At 45.6% G+C, this 18,475-nt stretch overlaps 1 protein-coding gene across 1 annotated transcript; it reads right to left on the reverse strand.

The window, feature by feature from the left end:
- Positions 1-809: 809 nt before the first annotated feature.
- On the reverse strand, positions 810-15,438 carry CUNH3orf70 (chromosome unknown C3orf70 homolog). The gene is made up of 2 exons (XM_009284959.2): positions 15,282-15,438; positions 810-4,019 (listed from the first exon to the last, which is right to left on the reverse strand). The coding sequence occupies exons 1-2, from the start codon at positions 15,436-15,438 to the stop codon at positions 3,463-3,465; spliced, it is 714 nt and encodes a 237-aa protein (XP_009283234.2). The 3' UTR covers positions 810-3,462.
- Between the last annotated feature and the right edge of the window lie 3,037 nt (positions 15,439-18,475).

The following is an 18,475-nucleotide window of genomic DNA, read 5'->3' on the forward strand; positions in this document are numbered from 1 at the left end:
ACTCCAGATCCTGCCCTAACAATGTGTGTTATTGGTCTGGTGATCATTATCTCACCTCTTCCCCCTGTTCATTTTGTCACTAGCACTTGCATGTTTTGGGGTACCATACCTTCAGGGTCCCAGCCACCCCCAGGAAGAATACAGCACCAGGTGGGTGTTGCTCTCCACACACACAGAACTAATGCACAGAGCTGTGTGGCTGGTCCATGCAGAGCTCATGCTGGATGGCAGGAACATGGGGCAGCACTGCTGCCTCCAAGGAACACGAAAGTGCCAGCTGTTGTGCAGAGCCCACCTGGCTGGGGAGCAGTGCCAGCACCATGCGCCCTGGGGCCTGGCATGCCCAGTGTGCTCACCTTCTTCCCACTGGCATTAAGAACTACAAAATGGTGCCCCAGACTGATGTTTCCAGGCTGCAGCCACCTGTGAACCTGGTCAGAGGGAAGTCAAGGGGCTACAGCCAGCTGAACTCTCCCAGACGTCAGCCTGGGCTTGCAGCTCTTTTCCCTGCTGTCCTCCCCCATGACTGGGGCAGCTCTTCTTTTACAGGCAAGTGAGAACTGGGCTGTGAGGTTGCCCAGCAGCCCCAGTACTTACCACGTGCCCAAACCCAGGTGGGGCTGGGCCTGGTGCACTCCACCTGGTTATTACATTTCTCTGCCTAGCACTGGGTGTGTGTTTCAGGTGCTGCCATCTGAAGCCCTTCCTTTGCTGGAAATATCAGAATGTTTCACTGTAGTATGGAAAATACACAGTTAGTTAGGACAAGCAGAACTTCAGTTGTTTAGTATTTTATTAAAGAGGAAATATACACACCTCTCCCTGGCAGAATGGAGCAACAAGCCCAGGGCACGTCTCTTACAGCACGTCTACACCAGTGTTTGTGCGAAGAAAAGAAACCACGTTTCTGTGAAGAGCGTGTTTCTGAACTGGGGTGCGTGATGGAGCACAGTGAGAAACCTCCCACTGTGCTGGCTGCTGAAACGCTTTCCAGAACTAGCCCTGTCCCACACCAGGCTGCTCCACTGACGTTTTACGGGTACAACAGAAGGAAGAGGCAGCTTATTGTGCTTAAGACATCTGAACAAATCCTGGGTAGGAGACACTCACAGCTTGTCAATATTGCTAATTACTTACAGTTAAGAAAGAATGTATCTTGACGACAGTGATATGAACCTGCAAGACCTCAGGATCTTACAGTAAGTCTTGGTCATAAATACCCAACTGAATTTCACTACACTCACAGCCGGTGCCCCTTAACAGCAGGAGAAGGTGGCTCCTGCTTGCTTGCAAACAAGGCGAGCTCATGCCAAGTCAGAGGGTCCTGGTAACCTTTCCTGTGCCTGGTGCCCACAGCGAGAGCTGGCGAGGAGCACCTTGTCCTCAGGAAAGGCCCCGCTGCTGCTAGTCCCTTGGGAGGATGCATCTGTCAGCCCACCCCATCTTCTCGGGAAGGAGAAGCTGCCTCTGGGAAGAAAGCTCAGGCAGGCCAGGCACAAGAGTAAGCTTTTTCAGCTCTCCACTCAGATTACAATTGAAAGATTAAATACGAATAAATGCTGTAGGTTTATACATAATGCTTCCTTCTACCTATGGAATGTGTCTGAATGGTCAAAAGACGCTAAAATGTTGTTAGAAACCTTAGTTAACCAAGAAAGACAACCCCGCCCTTAAAAAATTAATAAATCCTATTTACTTTTACTACGGCCTTCATTTAAATGCCCTCAGAAAAACAGAATATTTTCAGGTGCCTTGTGAGAATGTATCTGTTCATGCAATGGCCCAAGTTCCTCATTTAACAAGCATTGCACTTTTTAATGTAAATCATCAAAACTATAAAACCTATTATTTTTGTCTGAAAGTGTTAGTCTAAAAAGTACAGTATTACTTTATAACCATTTATGGTAAACTCCTAGCACAGGCGCATGTGCACATACACACACTGTTGCCTAAACGTTTTCTAAAGATACTGATTACAAAGTGTATAAAATTAGTAGTACATTGTCAGGATACAGTGAGAGAGGTGAGCCATCCTATAACACAGACTATAATCTAGTATCAGTCACTAAACTGTACACATTTATACAGCCTTATATTCACCAATGACTTTTGAAACGTAAACAGCAAATACACAAAGAAATTCAGTAATGCTGTTGAAAACACAGTTATTACTGACTCCAACTGATTCAAGCTGACTGAAATCTTCTGAAAATGACATTTTTGTTTCATCAAGCAGGGCTGAAACCAAACCACCAGCGAGACAGCTCGCTCTTACCAGCTATTTGAGGAAACCCCTGATCAGAATCCGCTCTTGAACTGGGTGCAAAGGAGCAGGAGCCAAAGCCTCCTCTCTCCGCTAGAATGATCTTAGGCTGTATTTTAACAAGCACACACACTACCGAGCCCATGGGCCATCTCCCACGAGCACCTCCACGCTGTCCCCGAGCTCTGCCGACACAGTGGTGTGGCTGATAAACTTTTTTTTAAAATTTTGTTATTCTTCAGGCAAATGCAGGCCCTGGGGCCATTTGGTCCTGAGTGCACGTGTCCGGCACCAAACAGCACAGGAGGAAGCAGCAGGCAAAGCCGAGGGCGGGTTTTGTGTCTTTGGAGGTAGTCACTTCCTTCGCCTATCATTTTACCCGCCAGTCTAGCATGGTATTGGTTAGACGGCCATGCTTCATCTCTGCCTGCTCCCCCTCCTGCTGAGCTGCAAAGCCAGATCCCCTTCCCGAGATCCATGCAGAGAAAAGGGACCAGCTGGATCCAGGCAACAGATCCCCCTCCGGAGCAACAGTTGCCTTCTCAGGAGATTTCAGAGCCTGACTAAACTCAGCAGATGCTCGGTGCATAGCCTGGAGAAAAGTTGGAGGCACTTTGTGCATTCTCTAGCCTGCCATACCAACCCGCTGGAAGAGTGGTGCCGACAGCCTTCAAGAAGGGTCGCACCAGCACTAGAGAAAAGGATGGACAATGCGCAAGGACAGACAGAGACGGAAAGAGCCTCTTGTCGCCACACCTCGCGTAGCTGTTTGAGAAAGAATAAGGGCAACTCGGTTTTGCTGCTTGCAGCTGTGCTGCACCAGCTCACCCTCTGTGCTTTGAAGGCCCACTGCAAACATCCTGACAGATGGAAACATCTCGAGTGGCACATCCTTGTATGAGCAGTACATGATGTAACCCAGACCAAGAAAAGGGCCTATTTCAGCTACAGAAGTCTTAAGATTTATCACTACCTTACGTGCAGACATGGGAGATCTGATCAGGCTGAGAACATGTTAAAATTGCTCAGGCTGCTGCTAGTTCACCAATATGCAAATCCTGTGACCGCACTCCCATGAGGAATCTGAAATATCAAGTGCACTGGAAAAAAGGGATTGTCAGAAAAAACAGAAAATATAAATACTACAAAAGCAACATTGCTGAGTGGGAACTGGACTGATCTGATACCAACTTGACGGATCACACAGTGGTTTCTATAGTCTCAATCACTTCCATTTCGCACTGCGAGGGTGACAAGAGCGGGCATTCATCTGGTTCCCAGCTGCTATCTGGGCTGTAATCTTCTTCTGAACTTAGCTCGGCCACCCCCTCCGTGTCCTCGTCACACGACTCCATGTAATGAACCCCCACCGCATTGATCCCGGAGTCCTCAGAACTGGAAGGGGACGAGCAGTGATCTGTTTTTGGTGTATTGCTCTCTTTTGTGATTAAGGCATTGCGAACAGGGACTTCCTCGGGCTTTATCTTGTGGGGCATGGGGGGAGGCTGCCTCTGCACATAGCACATCTTCCCGTTGATGCATTTCACGCGATAATTGTCAATGAAAAGGTCTGCGATTGTGCAGAACTGCGGGGAGTCAGGGGGCAGAGGGGGCTGGAAGACGGGCGCAAACTTCAAAAAGTGTTCGGTGAGCGAAACGGAGATCTGGATTGTGTTTGTAGACTCCCGAGGGCGAACGGGTATTTCGGTGCTGGGAAGCTGCTCTACAGGTGTCATGGGCTGATAGACATATTTACCTGTGGGGAAAACAGAAAAGCAACATTTAAAGACCATTAGCTTTAAGTTAGAAACAAACTGATGACATGATGCTTGCCCTTGGCTGTTAATAATAACAAACAGTCAGCAGCCACTGTTTTCAATGGCCTCAAGGTGTTTAGTCCTCTCCTGGTACAGAATCTCTGATGCTTAATATTGTAGGTAAGCATTACCTTCCTTACCCCAGTCCTGCTCCTTTCCCTGCCCCTGCTTCGAAGACATCTGTAGGACATCACTAACTCTAGAAAATTAACTCCAGGGGCACAACTCTGTAGCTAAGAAGCGGGACAGATGACAAGTCTGCCTGCACCCCTTTCTGGGGGAAAGAAAACTGAAAAGATGCTGAGAGACTTTTTTTTTTTTCACTGAACACAGAGCAGTTCTAGCTTACATCTTTGCTACAATGATCTAAATTTTATTATATTATTATTATTCCAAATTACAGTGAGTCTCCCTGCATGTGCTTCCATGTTCTTTTTTCCTGGGGACTAAATTGTGTTTTTCTATATTATAAACCAGAGGTTCATACATGACTGCAATTAGAATTTTAAGGCAGAAAAGAAGGGAATTCCCAAGCCATAGAAATGCTTTTGGCATCTTGATTATCTGGTTAAATAGTAACGAAATAGGATTATGTTGGTTATACAGAGCTGAACCAAGTGTGAACTGCAGAGCTTTACTAAAAGAAATAAATAAAAGAGCAGAAAATCAGTACTTTGTTAGGAAAAACTGAGAAACTTGAGGCTATGCCTAAGACTGTACAATGCTGCATTTTATTTGCATGAAGCCTCTGAAAGATTCATGTCTCCCGTGGGGTTCATACACCATGAAAGCACAAATTTCCAGAAGACTTGCAAGTAGCAGGGCTCTCGGAGAGTTTTGATTCACGAGTTGCAAATACTGCTTTGCAAAGGCAGAAAAAGTATCAAAGCACTGAAGGACTGTTCTGATGCTTGAAGCTCTCCAGGTAAGGAGCAGAAAGCCACCAAAGTCTCGCTGCATTAATGAATCTGGCTGTGCTGTAATGAGATCTGCCACATGTTTTTGTGTCTGTGGCTCAGAGGTAGGTGCAGCCCTTCTCCCCCGAGTTACCCATTCCTTTGGAAAAATCGGAGCAGTGATTGCGTTTCTGCTCAGGGAAGCTGAGCAGGGCCTAGGCCAGTGGCAGGAGAGAAGGGCTTTCCTCTCCCCGAGGAAGGGCTCGCTCCCCCTGCCATGCCTCTCGGCAGTAAAAAATCCCATCCTCAGTCTGGGAATCCTTCCCAGACATGGGAAGAGCTCTGACTGCAACAAGTTCCCAGCCAGCGTGGCAGTCGGTGCCCCAGCCACCTGTTGAAAGCACTGGCAACAGGGCGGGCTGAGAGATCCTAACTCTTGGCTGCAGCAGCCTCTGGGGCGTTCACTGCCTCTACCAGCCCTGACAAACCAGGGCCCACACACAGGCTGTGCTTTGCCAGCCCAGCTCCAGCACATCACCAGGAAAAACCTTGAGCACTGGAGAAGGCTCTTCCCACCCCTGCTGCACTGTTGGTATTGGATGGGAAATGGCTCATGTGAAAGTTGGCTGTGCTCCTCCGCTGGGACTTCAAACCCCCACTGTCGAAGGACAGGGAGAACAGAGGAAACGCCACAAAGAGCACAGAGCCAAAGGAAGAGCTCAGGGGAGCACTGGAGCGTGGGAGAGGCACATTGCGAGGCCAGCACATGCAGAAAGCAGCTCAGAGGAACGAGCACCAGATACGCTGAAGAGAAAAGCCCACCCCTGTTGTGCCATGGGAGGAGAACAGCTAGCTGAGCCAGACTGAGAGCAGCAAGACGGTGGCAGCGGGTGGGCAAGGGAAAAGAACATTTTGTCAATAGATTTGACCAGCTCCCCTCGAATACCTCATCAAGCAGTTTTTTCCTACAATCTGTGGAATGATAGTTGTTAACAGAGCCACTGGAAAAACTCAGTGAAAATAAAACAAGCTTTTTTCCCTCCAGTTTGATTATGGCTGGATGGCAGAAAATACAAAGACATCCTCTCCACTTGCCATCTTTTTAACATACCATGGTCTAGTTTCTAAACTTGCTGTGACTCAGAGGAATTAAGTGCTAGCATCAAACAACTGAACACTTCAACCACAGGCTCTTACTCCTTCGGTGCCCTGAGGAGCAGCAGCACAGATATTTTGGTTCTGGCAGTCACTGAGGGATGGGGTCTCTCAGGCATTTTTCAAATCTTGCTGACACAACTTCTCTGTGAAGCTCTCCGGGTCAGGTGGGCAGACCTCACCTTCACAACCTGCCGTAGCAACAGCAGCCCATGGCTTCCTGCCATCCACTGTTCTCCAGAAATCCTTCTTTGAAATTAGTGAACATTTAAATATGCTATTGTCTTGCAAAGCAACACAGATGCCCGATTAGCGTGCTGCTGGTTGGAACAGTGTCTGATAAAATTCAGCTCATGGAAACTGAAATGCAGCCTACCCTTGCCTGAAACCACAATGCGGTGTATATTCATGTATTTGGAGTGCTTCTGTGTGGGCTTCTATTCCATTCCATTGACAACCAATGATGAAAAACAGGTACTAGTGAAAAAAAATTTCTCAACTCAATTTTGTGCCACCTCTATTTGAAGTGTCCAAGGAAGGCCCTGGTGAAGATTTTAACAGGATCAAGAAAAAAGGTATCTGCACAACAGGGCTATATTTTTCCACTTAAAATAGCCACCACATGCTAGAAGGCTGGGGGACGTTGGGAGAAGAAAGCAAGAGGATTTAAGCCAAGGTAGCTTACAGCACGGACATTGAATGATGAATCTTTGATTCACCAGTTTGACCTTTTTTTTTTTCCTCTCTTCCCCCCCCCCCCAAAAAAAAAGAAAGGTGGCGGCAGGGGGAGATGAGGTTACCTGCGAGCTCAGCTGGTTGTTTTACCATTGCAGCAGCATGTGGTAATTCTCTGCATGTTTCAAAACTGCCCTGCTGGCACTAATTCCAGGGTAGAAGAAAACAGTGGCTATTCTGTTAACAGAGGATTTCAGATCCCCATTTGTGTGACCGTACAGTGGCTGAAACCATTTCCTCACGTTCCAAGGACAAGCTCTGCCAGGGTAAAGCAGGAATCGCCCAACGGAAAAAAGAGAATTTTCTACATGAACCGATTTCTACATTTCTTTAGAATTCTGGTACAAGTTTGTTAATATTCAGCTATTTTTAGGGACAAGTTTGTTTATTTTAGACAGGTTAAACTTCTGTTTTAAAACATGATCAGGTCCCTCTTTAAGGGATGCTGGTGCACACAGCTGGGACTGTCAGACTGGATCACGGCCAAAGCTGTGGTTACAGCCTCAGTTACAACTCCTTACCCTACACAAGGCGTGTAAGCACATCAGCCATGATACATCCTATGAAAAATAAATGCAGAAATTTAAAAATAAGGTCGGCCCCCACCCCTGCAGCTTGCAAGATCGGCAGGGATGTCTTTTTCACAGAAAATTATCCCAAACGCACAAGTCCCCAAGTTCTCTTATAATACATCTTGGTTTGAGCAAACTCCCACTGAAATAAACAGCAATATTTTTGCTGACTTTAAACAGCTGGCGAAAGTCTATGATAAAAGAGTATTTTGAGCACCTATTCTGATACATTTCTTTTAATGTGCTAGCACATAATTTATTGCTTATTTATTCCAACGAAGTCAGTTGAAGAGCTCTGCAATTGGGCTGTGCTGATGAATGCTCCTGTAAATTACAGTGTTTTGCACAAATACAGATGCCAGACTAGACACTGCATCGCAAGTTGTTTCCTGGGTCACTTGCCACCGCTGCCTACGCGGAAGACGGTAATTCAGTGAAGGAAAAATACTGCACATGCCGAACACATGTCCAAAAATCAAACTCTAAATTCTGTGAAAAGCAGTTTGCTGCATTTGCAGAAGTTTGGGAAGCTCTCGAGCACTGTAATAGCTGCTATGGAGAAGCGTCGCTGTTCTGGCTCTGTAGTTCCACCACCATGGCAAAAGGGCTCAGGGGAAACAAGAGCCCGTTCCTCTCCTGGGTGTTTAACAGGAAATGTGTGAAACTAGGCTCTGCCAAAATTATTTTAATGATAAGTCTCAATTATCCATGACAGCCATATGCTAACAGATGATACGATGAAATGCGACACAATGAGAGACTTCAGAAGTAGGTATGTAGGCTACGCTTAACTATGTCACAACCAAAAGCCTGCACCAGTACCTACACTTTCTGCTGCTACATGCTCGCAATGCGTTATCCTCCATAAACACTGCACCTCTTTGTCTGATCCCAGTCACACAGTGACAGCAGTTTGTGCACAACTAAAAAGGACTGATTGTTTTTCCATTTCTTCATTATTCAACTGACCCTTGTGAAAGCCTAAAAAACAAATCCTCCAGAGAATTAGCACACACTAAAGCCGATACTCAACTGCAAAGCAACTATTCCAAACGTGTCCAAGGTGGTAAGTACTGGGCATTGCTCTTCTCCCTGCTTCTCTGCTCACAGAAATATGATTTTTATTGCCAAATTGGATGGATGCTGTTCACCAAAGCCTTGGCTCCACGCCTCCAGTGACACCTGCCAGCAGGTTAAGGCAGAATCCAGCAGAGCAGTGAGCTCTATCATGACATGCAGATCTTGAGCAAACTCATGCAACTTGGAAAATTTTTTATCCCTAAAAGTAGACACACACTTCCATATAATATATATATATATATATAAAGTCTGTTTGTGGCACTGATTACCAGAACTATGTGGTTGATTGATTGGAAGCTGTATTATAGTGTCTCCTGCTTACAAAAAAGCAAATACAAGCCTTTAGAAGCAAACCATGAGGTAATTTCTTTCTGATTTTTTGCTAATTGAGCAGTCTGCATGCATCCTCCCCGAACAGACACAGCAGCAATTTCCGTAGCTAATACAAAATAACTTAGCCATGAAATAAGCAGAGGTGCTGCTTAAACATTTTATTCTCCACTTCCCTTCGTCCCAGCATTCTAGTTTACCTCTGACACTCATTAATGTGCTTGGCATATTAAAAAAAAAGAATCCATCTTTCAGCAGTGAGGTTTCTCATAACAAATTCTCAAGTTCTACCGTCTCAAAATGCTACCTTGAAGGATTTTTTTTCCTAATAAACAACAACAGGAATTGCAATGCACTTCAGAAAATAATAAAAGATTGCTGTGGATCTTACAAGTTTAAGTCAGCGATACATACTGTGTATATTTTTTTGCATGCAAGACATTTAGACACCTTTAACTGAAACATAAAAGCTTTTTTCATATGTATTCTTTCCCCTGCAGCTGCTTGGACAAAGATCTCTACACTGTCCAATCTGCCAGCTCATCTACTCTCTAAAAATCAGCAGGGTTAATGAAGACCTGCTAACCATACACTATTTAACCATAACCTGGCTCAATTTAACACATACAGCTTAGGAACTGCTCCCAGGCACCTAAGCTGGCTGAGCGCTTGTGGTGAAAGCACCTAGCCGAGGTGCGCTGGAGGAGAACCAGCTCTGATCTCACCAGAGTTTTCAGTGCCTTTGGCTGTGACATACGAGTCAGGGAGGCTGAAGCAGTGACCTCAACCATAGGGCAAAGCACACGGGCTGACCTTTAGGCAGCTGTGTGTTCCCACCAAATAAGGGTGCGCAAAGGGTGTGTGCAGTTGGTGTCCATGGTTTAACAGCAGAGAGCCGCTCTTTAAGTGTTGGTGACTTGTTTCTGCTTGAACCTATACCTTTGTAACAGCACCAGTGATCTTTGGTTGCCAAGTCACCTGGGATTCTCACTCCAGCCATGCAAGGCTCTCCTATTGCCGCACACAACCCTGCCAAAAAAATCAGCTTACGTGGGAGGGAAATTGGTCCCACTATGAAGAACGTTAAAAAAAAAAAAATTCTAATTAAATACCGCACCGCTTTGAAGGAGTGAAGGCAAAGCAAGTATTCATAATGCATATGTAACAGAAGACAGTATTAGCTTGGAGGGATTCTGCATTAGTCTAAGGAGAGTTCACAACACGGGGGCTCTTCCACATCTCTCTGCATGGGGAAACCTTGGAGATCAGCGTCTCAAGCACTGTCTTTCTTCCTAGCAAAAGATGGAGAACTACCAAGCATTCTTCCCATGGGACTTGTTTCATATCTCACCAGTGTGGTAGGAGAGACAAGTCTGCCTCTTCAGGAAGAGCTAACTGGATGCACACCTCTCTGACGTCTAAATGAAGTTGTCTTGCAGGTGATGACAGCTACAAGCTGGAGTAGTGTGTTGCTGCCTGGATTGGCACAGTAGCCCAAGGACAACTTATAAACTGTCAAACACCTAGCTGGTTCTCCACGATCCCCTGGGGCGGTGGGTGGCACAGGTGGCAGACAGCTCTGCTGTAACAGACTGGCCCGCGGTCGGCCCCAGCCCGTGCACAGGAAAGAACTGGGTATCGTTTCACCACTGACAAAGCAGAAAGTCTGGGCAGATGGAGGGTCTTCCTCCTTTACAGACTAAAGCAAAGCTCACTGCCCACAATCTGGAGGTGTATATTGAAGGGAACTCAGCACCCTAAGCCTGCTTGAGATACCCACCACACCTTTTTTTCAGAAGCGTTCAGCAGAGTAGAAGGGTCATCTGAAAGTGTGATACTGGTCTGAACACCTACACGGGGCTGCCTTCCAGCCCCGCAGGATGCAACAGCGGACAAAATGACTGCCTCTGGCCTTCCTCCTTCTTTCTCTCTCCAGTTATATGCACAGCTTGGGACAACAAACCTTTGCAAACAAAGATTGCCCTAACCATAAATATTCACCAAGGACTATAATAGCTGCAAATTACACTTTGCTTAGAGCACAGTAATAGCTTTTCCAGAGGGGTGAGAACAAATGGAAGGAGAAACCCAGAGTATGTTTACAGATGGCACATGTAAAAAAACCGCTGCTAACCCAGTTTCCATTTCTTTGTATCGTATGGAATAGCCATCATGTCGTACCTAGCAAAACATCATGGGCTGGGTTGGGAACGTGAGACATGGAATAAGCCACCAGAGGAAATGAAAAATATTTCAGGGCACTAAGGCACTGTCAGATTTAGAGTACAAGCTCAAGTAGAGCTGAACTGTGCTATTAGTTGTTATAATGAAGCATAACTAAAATGCTTGTCGACATTGAAGGAGTCTCATAGATAAAGATATGCAACACCTTAATGCAAGTGATACTTTCATCCTGAGCTTCTTCCAAACAACTTTGAAAAAGCAGTGAGATTGTTCAAACAAATTTCTAGTGCGGGGAACGCAAACAGAGCATCCTGCACATTTCCAGTACTTCTGGCATAGCTAGAAGGCACAATAAGGGATCATAAAAGAGATTCCAAGGACACAAGCCAACTCTGCAAAGGAACACCAGTTACCTCAACACCACCATAAAAGAAAAAGAAGTCATGCAACAGGACCTTAGCAGTCTGGAAATACACCAGGAAACATTAGCAGGCTCTGACCTAACAGAAGTGTATCATTACAAACAGCACCTTCTTACATAAGCACCTACATCAGAGCACTAACAAATCCGTCCCATTCCCAACCTCATCCAAGCACAGAAAAGAACTGGTCTAGCACTGTTTCTACAGTGATAGAATTTTCATTCCATAGATTCATTCCAGCAGTGATTTTGTACAGTTGCCAGTTCTCTTCCCAAGTGAAGGAGAGGTGTTCCCTCTCATTGCTGTATAGTGAGAGACAGCTGTGACAGCCCTTGCCTTGATGAACCATAAGCTTTTCACAGGAAACCAAGAAAGAGGGGGGGAAAAATCAGCAAGTTTTTCTTCATCAAATTTGTATTTTAATGTTGTTTTGTCTCGATTTGTTTTAAATACAAAAGGGATCATGATTGTACATGCTATGAGCTGTCTAAGCCTTTCAGGGTGTTCTGTGCATGTCTGCTTAAGAGCAGGTAACTCTTAAATGCAAACAGGCCCTGGAGCTTCCTTCTATCATCCCTGCTCTTTCCTCTCATTTCTTACATGGATTTACCAGACTTCAAGAAATAGCAACCCTGGAGGCTTGAGAAATGTTTCATGCAGCCATAAACCCTCTTAAAGGGCCATATTTGCTTACTAGCTATTGTAAGGGAACAGAATATCAACACCCAAAAAAGCAACGAACAACAATGCACACATGTGCGTTCTGAAAGGAGCTCTTTCCTTTCAGTACCTGTGAGAAGTGTCAGACTTCTACTTACCTACCCACAGGTACTACTAATCCCAGCCCTGGCACAGCCCCACGCTGGGTTACAAGAACACACACACACACCACAGCGCAGGCATGAAAAGCGTAGCAGTCACTCTCAGGTACCTCCACAAGCACAGCTTACCATGAGCACAGCAGCTAAGCACTGACTATCACAACCCGAGCTCTGAACCCAAGATATTTGCCTTCCAACATCCCTTTATAAAGCTACCCCCAAAGGGGAGAACAGCCACTCTTTGCACACTTCCCTGAAAAATTTTATCCACCAACTTACACTAGGTATTTTTTAAATTCAGTAGAGAAGATAGCAAAAATGGCTTAGTGCTAAATATTTATTCTACAAAACCATCCCTGTGCACCATCTGCTCAAGCTTCAGCATCCCATCATTTTCATGCAGACAGTCAGTGTGCTGATATGGTAACAAAGAAGGATAAGCACAGATCAGTGTCAGAAGCTACCTAGAAAATGAAGGCATTTCCTGGTGTAGAGAAATCACAGGCACAGTGTGAGAGACAGAGAGACAAGTTACAGTCTTCTTCCAGGTGCATAGTACATGCTGCAGGGGGGCACCCATGAGCCCCTGTATGCAATGGGAATGTTTTCCTGTGAATTCTCAAATAAGCAGAACAGCTCATGGGTTCTTGACTGGAAAATCCGCTCCAAAGGACTGTACTACGCAAGAAAGACGTGCACTCTATACCCACAGAAGACAGCCCGGACGGACAGCTGAGGCAGGAGGGGTTTTTTGGTAACTTGGAATAGACGCATCTTTATGGCTACAACCTGTTTTCCTGGTGGGCTGACAGGAGAAACAATGGCATATGCGATGTGCTGTACCTGTGCTGCTCCCTTCCTGTTGTCAGAGTACAGGGTCTCCTGCTGACAAGTCATCTGTGTGGCGGCCTTACCAGAGCGCGAGCCTTCTGGGCTTGACAAACAACACATTCTTCAACTTCATTGCGGGGAACAGTGTCTTTATTATCAATACAGGCCATTCTTTTAACCCTTGTCCTATTGGTTCTTCTGGTGCCTATCTACGTGCATTTCCATTCATACTTCATTCAAACCAATCTTTGTATTTCTATTACAAGCCTCTACCGAACCCATTTCTGGAGAATTTAAAGGACTACTCTCCCTGCTTACACCCAGAATATGTCACCACGTGGAGCTGAAGTGTGTAGGTATGGGTGCCAACCCTTCCCTCGGAGGGGTGTGGGATCCAGCAATGCTCTGCATGAAAAAATAAAAGACCGAGTACCACCCTTGCAGGCAGAGGAGGTGGGCCATCACATCACACAGTGCCACTGCAGGCAAATGGCTCAGAGCAGCTGGACAATGCAGGTGGGACCAAACTCAGCACTTGCTGCTGTGGCAGGGTAAGCGAATGCTGGTAGAGAGGTAAAAGCATCGCCCTCAGTTTCACACCAAGAGGGCCAAGATCCCACAGCACCAGCTGGGGAACGCTGAGATCAGTGGCACAGGGTAGGAAAAACAAAGAAAAAGGTGAGTGTCTCCTTTTGCCTGCCCTGCCTACGGACGGGCTAATGCTGGTGAACTGCAGAAGACTGCAAGAGCTGATCAGTCCACCCTCACACAACTGATGGTGTCCAAGCCTTTCACCAGGGACAAGAGGCACTTGTGAGTGAGTGCAAACACCTGGAATGTGGCTCAGGATGAGCAAAGCACTGAAATCCAAACAACACAGGCAGCCACACAGCATGAAGTGTGAAGCAGCCAAGCACCCTGCCTGAAATGGCTGCAGGTGTGCTCCAGCACCAGCATCACACATCGAGCAGCAAGAGGGATGACAGCAGAGCATGCTCTCACTGGGCACAGCAGGGAAAAGGTTTCAGGGCTGGGTGCAAGTACACAAGCAAAACAAGCAGTTTTGAGAGTATGCGTGTGGGCTCTCAAGCTCTGCAGCCACCAGTGAGAACAAGAATACAAATGAATGCCTCTTGAAATTGTTTTACAACATAGGTTATATATAAATTCCAACTGTTACATTGCCTAAATTAAAGTATGGGTATATTAAAAACAAGGCCCAGTTGCCAAGCAATCAGATTTTACTTTCCCAGTAGGTTTTTGACTTCCATCTATGTGAATATACTCAACTATTGGCAAAAACATCTCTAAATTGCACCAACTGCACTTCTTGAATTCTGTGATCAGTAACTACATAAAAATTGATTAGTGGAAGAATCAAAGCCATTATGAAAACATACTCTGTATCTTGTGGACAGATAAATTCATGAAGGTGCTGGAATAAAAACCACAACACACTAAAACAGGGTTACTTTATATACAGAGAGAGAGAGAGAGAGAGATACGCACTACCTGGAATCCAATCTACTGTCAACTAGCTTTTTACATTAGTATAAGCTTGTGCCATCCATCAACAGCTAAACCCACACTGTCACAGCTATCATTCTGGAACATCTTACAATGTTTGTGGGTAAAGCATTTTGGTTTTTGCCCCTTACAGAAACAAGAATTTCTGGTATAGCCTTACCAATGTGCAGAACTAAGCTACCAAGGCTTGAAGTGAGTCATGAAGGCAGCGTTGGTTAAACTGAGAGCCATTACATAAAAACACCCCAAGATGTCCATTCTCTACAAGCCCAGCTCTGGTGGTTGCATCCACATGAGCAGCGACAAAACAAATTCTTGATGACCGCACAGGTGCTGCCAGGAAATTTGAGGTCCTGTGCCAAGTACCTGAAAGCCCTCTTCAGTGCTTCCAGCAAACCTGAGCACACAGTCAGCTCTGCAGACCTGCATGATGGAAACCATGAAGATGACAATCTCATGACTCAGTTTGTCTCATAGGGCAATGCAAGGATATGACCATCGGCTGCAGTTTAAGACACACGAAACATCCATCAGCAACCACAAGAGTAAGGATAATGTGTTAGAAGGCACTGCAATCATACACTTTTGCATTTAGGCGCTCGGAGTAAGCACGCTTGCAGATTCAAGCTGATAAACAGATTTCCTCACCTGCAGAGTCCAGGAAGGAAGCCACACACTTGCCACAGGCACTGCACTCCAGTACAAATTTTACCTTTGAGCTGTTACTCTGCAGTGAGAAAAGTGCCTGAAGCCCTTTACCGGAGTGAAGACCTCTGAGCAGGAGCAGAGGCTCAGTCTTCACCATGAAGCCATTCATAACATCCTGAATTCACAGACAATCGCACCAGCTGACGGGACACAACGTTAATGAACTTTTCCTTCGGAAGTACTTGCTTCTGGTAGGAAACATCCACACCCTCATCACTTCAGGCTGGTCCTGAGCAGGCTTCATGAAAACAGCAGGTTAACCCTTCAAGCAGCTACAGAGGAGAGGTGTCATTTATCTGCAACAATCAGAGGCTCTTACTAGCAGACCATTGAGTTTTGCGCAAGCAGGCATAATTCTTTGTGAATCACGCTCATCAGATGGATGGACAGATTACAAAATACAGCCTCATAGTCATGCATGACAAACAAGAGGTTTTGTCTGGCAGAAAGCATTTTGGTACACAAGGCCCCTTTTTCTCAGGACTTTTGGAGAAAGAAGTGAAGTGATTTCTATTCAATCCTGTACGAGGCATAGAAGAGTTAGTCCTACAAGATGTACTTACAGCAAGTAACTTGAATTCAAAGATTTTCCTGTGGTCTATTCCTGTTAAGTGATATCAGGGGTTTTGTTAATAATAATAATAGAACATGCATGTCTCTAAACATAACTGCATTGTAGTAAGGATTTCAAAATGAATGCCAGCAGGTTCTTTCAAAGGCACTGATGTTCCCACAGGGTATGATGAATCTACACATGTGGGTTCTCTTTCTGAGACACAGCATCAATAGTATATTCATACTGTGATTTGAGGATTATAACTAAAACCAGAGCAACACAATGCAATCCAGGTCCAGCATGGTGCACCCAAAAAAACTGGTGGTAAGTGTTTTCCCTTTACACTTCAGAATATATTAAGCTGACATTCTTTCCTTCATTGTGTACAGCTTAGTGAAATGAAGCTAGAATATCATAGCTCTTCAAAATACAGGTGAAGAGAAGATCTTGCATAGCCACAAGCAGCAAATCCTCATTAAAAGTCTTTTCCCATTACAAGCTGAAAAATCCACCTTTCTGTGGCTCTTGTATGGTGCTCAGCATAATGTCTCGCTTGAGCACAAACATTTTGTTCAGATACACGGACGTAAACTGGATGGATATTCAAATCCTTTTCACAGCAAAAGCAAATGAAAAATGCCTATTTCTCCTAGGATTTGTAATCATCCTCCCACCAAGACAAGCCATGTTTTCAGAGAACACCCAGCCCCAGAATTCCTAGCCCCACTGCTCCATTCCTGTTTAGACAGAGCTTTCCACAAAGAAAAATATATGAGCTACTCCAAATATTCAGTCTCAGAATTTAAAACATAAGCATGTTACAACTCCCTTTCCATGTTTATCCAACAACTCAATCATCAGCACGTAGTTTTGCCCTGCAGAACAGCACTGCTGGAAATTCAAGTTACCATCACTAGGGCCAGGCTGGCTACTTCCAGTAAGCTCCAATCTACATCACCTTTCGCAGAGAGATACACGTAAAGCACTGGTACGCTACTGCCCTTTTGCTCTCTCCTGGATGTGACGAAGAGTTTCGTAGCCACCAAAAAACAACGCAAAGAAAACCCACCAGAACAAAAGCAAGGCTTTTGGAGATCTACAGTGTATGCAATGCTGCAGAGCACCCCAGGGCTTATTTTAGGATCCCCTGCAGGGCTGCTTCTCTAACATGGAGGGATCAACAGAAGCTGGCTGGCAGGCAGACACAACTCTTCTTTAGATCCCCAAGCTCTGTCAGGGTGCACTTGAATACTTTCAATAACCATTTTAACTCACTTACCAGTGGTCTGTTACAGGAAAGAAAGGCTGCCTTGCTGATTCGCCGCTTACGATTCCCACAGGCAGATGGGGGTCTGAATAATTACATGGGCTTCAAAGACTGTCAGAGCTCCTGCTGATAGCTTCTGTCGCTCGAGAGGTGGGAGAGACACAATGGAAATGCTACTTGTGTGCACAGAGCTACTTACATGCTGCACATATCACTACGTAGCAGGGGGAAATACCAGCACCTGGTGCGTGGGGCCAGGGTGTGTACACTGCCAGAGGACAGGTAGGAGATGTGAAGTGGCACAGAACACCACATCTTTCTCTCTGGAAGAGGTATAATCAAGGCTGGCCTGGACAGAGAGCTTTCACCAGTTTTGTGGGACAGAAAACGGATGTTTTTATTTAAAAATGTTATAAAATAAAACCACTGGTATTTCAAGTAGAGAAGAATATAAGAAACAAATATCTGCTCAGAGTACACACAAGTGCAGTGACTGTACTGATTTGCTTCATTCCCTGGCAGCAGCTATGGGAAATGGATAATCGCCTTTCACCGCCCAAGCACACAGCAGAGACCGACCGCAGACCCAAAACTACAACTGCCTGATCCACCTCCGGGGGACCTGCAGATGCCCGTAAAACAGACACAATGAGGAAGCGATGGAACTTGCTCTGAGAGCGAAGAGAAACCCTGGTCTCCCTGTTCAGCGGGCAGATGAACAAGAAATATAAATATACTCTGATTCTGCGTCCCCAGAGTATGTGCTGGCACGGCCAAAATCAGAGAAGTCCTCCTCCCCAAAACCACCCAGAAAACACATGCCCTTTGTGGCGTGCCACCCATCATATAAACCCATTTTCTCCTCTTGGCTGAGGAATGACAGTTTCTTGGGTTTCTTGCCAAGCCTGCCTGACCTCATGCAGAAACTGCCAGGTCTGGATCTAAACTCAGGGCGTAACAGTCCCATAATTACGTGATGCACACCAGGGAGCAGGAAGCTATTTCAAGGCACACCTGCAACTGTTATACACCACTTGGCAAAACGCAACGGTGGGGGACCATTTGTGTCTGTTAAAACCTATACTGCCACCACAATCTTTTTACATGTCTGAGCCTAGCAACTGTTTTCCCTTTCTGACCATCCAAAGGAGACCTCACAGCTTTCACCCATGCTTGGTTTGTTTTCTTGTAAATGGTCCAAACAGCTGAATCTCACAAAAGTGCTGGAACTGAAATTCATCTGCCGCATTTATTTTTCAATATAAGATATGCAAAAGGCTTTAAGTAACTAAAAGCCTGCTTTTTGATGCT

Source organism: Aptenodytes forsteri, unplaced genomic scaffold (genome assembly GCF_000699145.1).
Source record: "Aptenodytes forsteri isolate BGI_AS27 unplaced genomic scaffold, ASM69914v1 Scaffold679, whole genome shotgun sequence".
Taxonomy (NCBI): Eukaryota; Metazoa; Chordata; class Aves; order Sphenisciformes; family Spheniscidae; genus Aptenodytes; species Aptenodytes forsteri.

Excerpts from the sequence above, each read along its gene's own strand:
- CUNH3orf70 (XM_009284959.2), bottom strand. The coding sequence starts at position 15,438 with ATGGTGAAGACTGAGCCTCTGCTCCTGCTCAGAGGTCTTCACTCCGGT. Across the intron at positions 4,020-15,281 it reads TTCCTTCCTGGACTCTGCAG|GTAAATATGTCTATCAGCCC; the intron begins GTGAGGAAATCT and ends TTTTCCCCACAG.